Source organism: Charadrius vociferus, unplaced genomic scaffold (genome assembly GCF_000708025.1).
Source record: "Charadrius vociferus isolate BGI_N301 unplaced genomic scaffold, ASM70802v2 scaffold1168, whole genome shotgun sequence".
In the NCBI taxonomy this organism is placed as follows: Eukaryota; Metazoa; Chordata; class Aves; order Charadriiformes; family Charadriidae; genus Charadrius; species Charadrius vociferus.
In genome coordinates this window covers 23,447-30,592 of record NW_009661376.1, presented here as the reverse complement: position 1 = coordinate 30,592, position 7,146 = coordinate 23,447, and the positions used below count along the sequence as shown (strand labels likewise).

General features: G+C 53.8%; 1 protein-coding gene across 1 annotated transcript in view; it reads right to left on the bottom strand.

Annotated features, from left to right (window-relative positions):
- RNF126 (ring finger protein 126) overlaps positions 1 to 7,146 on the bottom strand; it is a 23,099-nt gene that overhangs the window by 954 nt on the left and 14,999 nt on the right. Inside the window, exons 3-8 of the mRNA XM_009893984.1 lie at positions 6,067 to 6,130; positions 5,328 to 5,569; positions 4,612 to 4,680; positions 4,457 to 4,526; positions 4,134 to 4,227; positions 3,548 to 3,663 (exon numbers count right to left, since the gene is read on the bottom strand). Of these exons, the coding sequence (XP_009892286.1) occupies positions 3,548 to 3,663; positions 4,134 to 4,227; positions 4,457 to 4,526; positions 4,612 to 4,680; positions 5,328 to 5,569; positions 6,067 to 6,130 (655 nt within the window). The remainder of the gene's footprint in view (positions 1 to 3,547; positions 3,664 to 4,133; positions 4,228 to 4,456; positions 4,527 to 4,611; positions 4,681 to 5,327; positions 5,570 to 6,066; positions 6,131 to 7,146) is intronic.

Genomic DNA, 7,146 nt, shown 5'->3' with positions numbered 1-7,146 from the left:
CCCTGGTGCCGGAGCAGGAGCCCGGTTGCAGCCGAGCGTCCCGCTGCAGCGTTGCGGTGGGCTGTGCGGGACCAGGCGCTGGGCAGCACCGCAGCAGCCGGCTCAGCCCCTCGGGCAGACGCAGCCCTGGGATGCTGCTCCCCACCCACGTGCAGACCCCGAGTCAGGACAGCGTGAGCAGAAAGGACCAGACCCACTTTGGGGACCCGTCCCCAGTGGGATCACTGGGGCCACAGCCCCCCACTCAGGCGGCTGGTGCCCGATCCACACTCTGGATCAACACCCAAAGCAGAGTGGGGCATCCAGCCCCCGGCCAGCCCCAACCCCCCCGGCTGGTCCTGCCCCCCTCAGCCCAGCTCCACTCCGTCCTCCCCAGCAGAGATGAAGCCAGGAAGGTGGCCAGTGGTGAGGACCATCCCCTCGCCCGGAGGGGACCACAGCCAGAAATAGCACCGGCGTCGTTGCCTCCTGGCCAGGGCACGTTCCTGCGCCACTCTCTGCACCCGCCGCAGCGCGGCATGGCAGCCTGGTCACTTTGTCACGTCAGACCTGAGCGATGGCCCCAGCGAAAACCACCAAACTCGTTCCATTTCTTACCCAACCAGCTCCAAATGAGCTTGAGAGAGGGAACAGCCACCGCGTTAACTGTGCGGTGACCGCGGTGGGCACCGGCCAGGAGGGTGGCAGCAGCCATGCACCCGCCCCGGGCTCTGCTTTGCCCACTCGAAACCCACCCTGAGCACTGCTGACACGGCAGAAATCACCCTCTGAGCTCCGGGGGAGCCGGGAACCCCACGCCACAGCCAGCAGCAGAAACGTATTGGGGGAAAGAAGGTTTTTCCAGGTCTCCTGGGCTGCATTTCAGTGACTAAACAGCAAAGCCTTCCCTCGGTGCCAGCCCAGCCGACGGGCACACGCAGGCTCAGCCAGGGACCTTCCTGCTGCCACCCACCTCCCGAGCCCAGGATCCCAGTGCCAGAAGCTTCTGGCTCAACCTCCATCAGAGGATGAGTTATTAACCCTGATATACCAGTCCTGAGATAAACCCTCGTCCCGCAGGCATCCGCCCGCCGAGATGAAAGGCGCCGCTGGGCTGCCCTGGCTGCACTGGCGAAGCAGAGGAGGAAAAACATTCCAGGAGAGTTGCTCAGCACCGGCCGCGTGGCCCCGGCAGGGTTGGCAAAGGCTGCTGCCATCCGCACTGGGGACGTTTTCTCCAACAAACCTCTCCCCTTGTATTCCAAAATGGCTCAAGAAACACCAAACAAGCCGCCTGCTTTCCCCCTCCTACGGGAGGAATGCCCCTTCCCAGAGAGCTCTCAGGAGGAAGGACCAGTCCCTCGGGTAAGGCTGCTTTGGAGGAGACACCAGAGCTCTGCTGGTGGCAGGACACCGAGTGCCCGGGGCGGGAGGCCAGCACCTTCCCCAGCCACCCACTGGCAGGGCCCCAAAAAGCGGGAGAAGGCACAGAGAGCCTCCCACACCGTTGAACCCTCCGTCCATCCCACCCGGCAGGTTCCCCATCCACTGCTCTGGCCTCTGCCACAGCAAGGTCCCGACATAGCACCTGGCACCACAAACACTTGGTTGGGGGGTCACGAAGACCCACCGACCGCCCGAAGTCCCTGCAACAGAAAGGGACATCAGCTGACATCTGTCCCACGCCACCCAGGCCAACGTTTCGGAGCCACATGCCGCCACCTTGCTCCTTCTGCCGGCTCTGCCCTGGGCTGTGCTGCAAAAGCCCAAGCGGAGCAGAAACTGCAGGCACGCTCCCCCGAGGACATCGCCCACCCCAGCACGCAGCTCCAGACCCTGGCAGGGCTGCAGAGACCCAGCGTGACCAGAACAAAACCGAAGGCTCTCCGTGAGAGCCCCACATGAACCTGTTTTGTCCCTCTCGTGCCTCCCGGCCCAGGTGAGCACGGACACGGGCAGCAGGTAGGTCACTGCCCACTCCGGTCACATTCTTTTCATTCCCCAGCCTCCAGCTCTGTGACACAAACTGAGTCACAAACACACCTGGATATTTGTCTCTCTCTCCTTTCTTTAATCAGCTGTATTTTACGTAGCTTTGAAATACATTTTTCTCCAAAATGTTGTTTTTCCTGTATATTATTCGATCACAATGAAATTTGGCCGGTCCTTGCTCTGATGCACGCCCAGTCCTGGTGTCGACACAGTGGAAGAGTCCGCTCGGGCTGAGAGAAGGGCAGGACTGCAACAGGGAGGAGGTGTAAAAAATACAAAAGACCAGGCAAGGATGCTTTCAGTCGCAATCCTGCAGCCAACCGCCCACCGACGCGCAGGCTGGCAACGCACGTACGGGTGCTGGTTGTGTCGGAGTCCGGTGCCCGGAGCTCACAGCATGCCCGCGCTCGGCACGCAGGAGGGCTCGGACAAGCCCAGCCTGCCTGGGGTGGAAGGGGACGGCTCAGCACAGCAGTCTCCGGAGAGCTTACCCTGTAGTTTTCCTCAAATCATGCATAACGTCTCGTTGAGCTGAAACGTCCATTTATTTAACAGCAGTAATAATTTAAAATTATAAAAACCCTTTCGGTGTTGAGTATCAGAAGGGTGAGGTTACAAAGAAAAATAAATGGGACTTGAGATGGGGAAGGGAAGGGTAACGGGGTCTATTTCAAGAGTTCATGTTTTCGGTGACAACTATCGGCCCTCCCCAGCTGGAGATCCCGGGAGGGAGGCAGTATCATTACGTTTGCGTTTTAAAGACTTCAATCTCCAAAGCAGAAGAGATAGTATCCAAGGGGAGGAGGAGGAGCAAAAATAAAGAAAGGAATCTCAAATTCAAAACCATACAAACAACCTTTCCATTCAGAATCGCAACCGCTAGCTCAGCACCTCGGGGTTCCCATCTGTGGAGCGCAGCAGCCTTTCACTGCAACGGTTCAAAGTCCACGCGGCAAATGGATGATTTTATTAATAGACAGAGCTCTTCCCCCCCATCACAGAACTTGAGGCTTCTCGTCTCTGAAGGACCCAGAGTCTCCGTGTCTTCAGAACTCAAAAGGGAATTCTGGGGGCGCTGCTTCCCCCCGTTACCCTCCCCTCGCTCTGCTCTGGAAGCCCCTTTCGCTGCTTACGTGGCTGGGGAGGGAGGAGGGACAATGGAGAGGGCCCCGGGGACAGAGGGTTAGATTAAGATTCATGAGTTGTTCGATGAGTTTTCGTTACTTGGTGAGCTGGAGGAAGAGGAGGAGGAGGATGATGAGAAGTTCATCCCCGTGAGTCCTGGGGGGTTTGTGGCAGTGTTTTGTCCACTTAAGCTTTTCCGGCACACGGGACACGTGTCATGCTTTGGAGAGCAGACAAAAACAAAACAAGAAATAGGGGAAAGAGAATTAGAAACACGATACAGGAATGGCACTCAAGGAAAAGGCTGGGATGACACTCCTTCCTCTGATCAAAGGCTGCTCATGCTTAGGCCTCATTGTGGAGGTATGAAAATATTTACAGGAGAAGAGTACCACCAGAAAAAACACCCAAGTGCTACAAAGCCCAGGTCACCCACTCAGGCGGCACTAACCTGTTCCAGCCAAGGGACTATACAGCTGTTGTGGAATAGGTGATTGCAAGGTAACTGCCGGACATTTTCACCGACTGTATAGTCTTCTTTACACACAGGACACTCTAACCCAGAATCTGCATGGTAAGGGGAAAGCAAAACACAGCTAAGCAACAAAAGAGAGAATGATGCTCAAAGCAGCTGATGTAGGATCCCACCACCTCTTCCCCTTCCCCCCGCTGCCTCTTGTGGCTGCTGCCCCCACCACTGCTTCATCCCTGCAGAGAGGGAAGCGTGTTGCTTTGCAGCTCCTACCTCCATCACTCCACCTCTCTCTGCCCTGGGTTTGCTGCTTTGTTCCCTTCCCTTCTGCTGTCATCTCTGTCCGCACTGAACTCTGCGGAACAGTTTGCCTCCCCAGGGCAAATCCATCCTGTCTACACCGCTCTTTTTTGTGTGCGAGTATAACAGAGCTTCACCTTTCTCCCTCTCTGAAATGTTTTAGGCCTTGAAGGTACTAGCAGACAAAGTTAAAATCCCGAGAAAACGTTAAACAGAACTTTCACAGAGCTCTTTGTGAGGGATTCCCTGGAGGAGATATACATACCTACGTGTTCCTGTGCGATCTGTATGGTGGGAAGGGCCTGGATCTTTTCTTTGTCTGCTGGCGGCGGTCCAGTGTTTTCAAACTGATTTAGTAGCTGAAAAAACAATAGGCCACAGAAGGCAGAAAGAAGATGTGAGCTCAGCAGCACACGGAATCTGCCCTTTTATTGCAGGGTTCAAGTGCCCTGGTTCGTCGCCTGTGCTGCGGACCTGGTCGCCCGTTTCTCCGCCTTCAGCGGTTTGCCCTCCCGCATCACACCAGGTGCTGACAATTTTGCAGCACTGCACAAAAGGACAGGAGACGCCATTATAATCCAATTTTACCTGTGTGATAATTGCATCCAAGCCGTTGGCACCCCACGCGTAGTCCATTGGATTTGAATGCAAGACTCCCCTTTAAGAGTAAGGACAACAATTAAATTGGACTGGGAGCACGAACAAGAACACTGTCAGAAAGAGCAGTACATCTTCCAACTCACCAAGGACCTAGTCCTAGGTTTGGTATTGTTGTAGGTGCAATAATTCCATTGACCAGCTGCTGGATAATTCTGAAAGACAAGAAAACCGGGATTCTGTAAGAATTAGTGTCTGCGAGCTCCCAGCCCGGAACCCTGACATGGCAGGAGTGCCTAAATAGGCTAAATACTGTCGCATCACCAGGGGCAAAAGGAAACATATCCTGTAGCAATTGGAAATGCATCTTAGGAACTGACTACTCATTGATAAAGAGAAGTTTCAATATTTTATTTGTAAGGGGGTAATTTCTGACAAAGACACCAAGTGGCTCTCCAGGATGCAGTTAAAGAAACATCAGACGTCTTGTTCAGCATTTTCTCTCGTTTCCTGTCACACTGAGTACAGCACTTTGGTAATACCTGGTAACGACCAGGGAAAGCTTTCTCATTGCAGGCCTAATGGGCACAACTCCCCGCCACACGGCATCTATGACGCTGTGCTCAGGCGAAACAGCCACTACAAACTCAAGGCAAGAGCTCGCCAGCAGCCGCGGGCCCAGCTGAAGCCTGACCGTCCAGCAGCGGGAGTTCGCAGGGGGAGAGCCGGGCACCTACGGAAGGGCTGCAGCGGACAGCCGTCCTCAAAATGGTAAGAAAAAGGTACGGGCTGATTTTCAGCTAAGTCTCATCAGTGAGAAGTGACAGGGCTTCCTCCACGAGAACCTGGCAGTTGTTCTCACCCTTCTAGCGTGGGAACGCCCTCGTGCCTGCCAGCGGCACGGCGTGTGGCGAGGCGGGCTCGGGGCTGCCTTGCACCGTATCGATGCCGAGACTGATGCTCTCGCTCCCTCCGGTTCTCAGAATCCCTGTTGTCTTCCGACTGCACGTTGGACCCAAACGGAAACTCAAAGCTGTCATCAAAGATCCCGAAGGCAAACTGGCCATAGCCCTGCGGCAAGGTGAATAAGTGCTGATCCACATTCTGGGAGGGAGAGAATTCAGGAAACAGATTGTAACAAGGAGAGAAACAGCTCTTGGCTTTCACACCTGGTGTTTCAGCAGCCTTCCAACAAAGACTAGTCCCTTCAGATCCGCAGCAACTCACAAACCTCGGGTGACACAGGATCAGTGCACTCTCAGAAGCAGTTTAGTGAGGAACAGACACAGACCAAAACTACAGATGAAGGTAACTCCCCTGGTTTCTCTTTAGCTGCTGCACGTAACTGCTGCCTTTTAAGCTGAGGCTACTGCATAGCAACACACCCAGACAGCTCACTAAATCCCAGCTTAGCCCCCTCACAACAAGAATAAGCTACAAGTGATGGTCCTATTAAAAACACGCAGTAAAAATATGACATGCAGAGATTTCAGGAGCAGCAAGCTGTGGATGATATTAATACCTCCTTTTCTAAATTCTGTCATAATCCACGGAGCATCTGAAAAAAGCAGAAACTGTTGGAAAAGATGGAGAGGATTTACCTCAAAAGGATGCCTGCTCTGATCACTGGTTGACGTAGAGGAGCTGGTCTCATTGTCAGCATTCCTGTGACAAATGAAGAGCATTGGTAAGCCTCGGGAGGGCGCTACGAAGAGATTTTCCCAGCAGAGAGGAGTGAGGGACACGGGTTTGACAGGAAAAGCAGACACGATAGCCACTCAGAAACAGCATGCAGAAAGTGACAGACTCATTTTTGTGCCAAGCCAGAGCTCGAAGGGACCTCAGAGGACTGCTCACCTTCTTTCTGCCCCAGGGCAGGGCCAGCTCCATCCAGAAATGAGTCTACCCTCCGCTGCTGATTTTCTAATTGTCCATATCAATTGTCATTTTTCCCTCCCCACAACCCTTATTTTCCCACATCTTCATCTACCTCTCCCTACCCTTTTACATTCTGATTTCATGAAGCTACAGAGAAGTGATCAAACCACGATGTCAAGCAAGGATTCCCTGCGCAATCCACCTCAAACAAATCAGCTAATCCTCTGGAGCACCAGGAAGAGAAGACTTAAGGTACAAACCCTGATCACTATGACCCAAACACGCTTAAGTCTAATCTTGAATCAAAGGAACTTCTCTATTGCAGAGGCATGTGACCAGACGGGACAGATTATTAGGAAAACTCTTAATGCTGTTAGGCTTCTGCTTTTGGAGAGCTGCAGGAACATTCACTGCTCAGTACCCAGGCCTACGCTTTGCCACTCATGGTAACAAAGACCTAAGGTTCAGCGATTACACGACTCCCCCAAGGTCACAGCAAGTCACCAATACAGTTAGGATTAGACAGGATTGATTTTCAGCCTCTAAGGTTGGCATAGTCAGACCAAACGTCACCTCGTCCGTTCAGAAACATCAGTCTGTAAAGACCACGTCTCTCAGGAGGCAGCAACATCCCCCGCGCAGCTCAGTGTGCCCCTGCACTGCGCGCCCGCCGGCACGCTGCCTGTCCCAAAGCCAGTCACAGCCAAGGTCCAGCAAATGTGTCTGAAACATTTTAAGACATTTCTTCCACTCCTGCCTGTTCTGACACTGCCGGAGAGCAGTCCCCCTACTGAGTCAGCAGG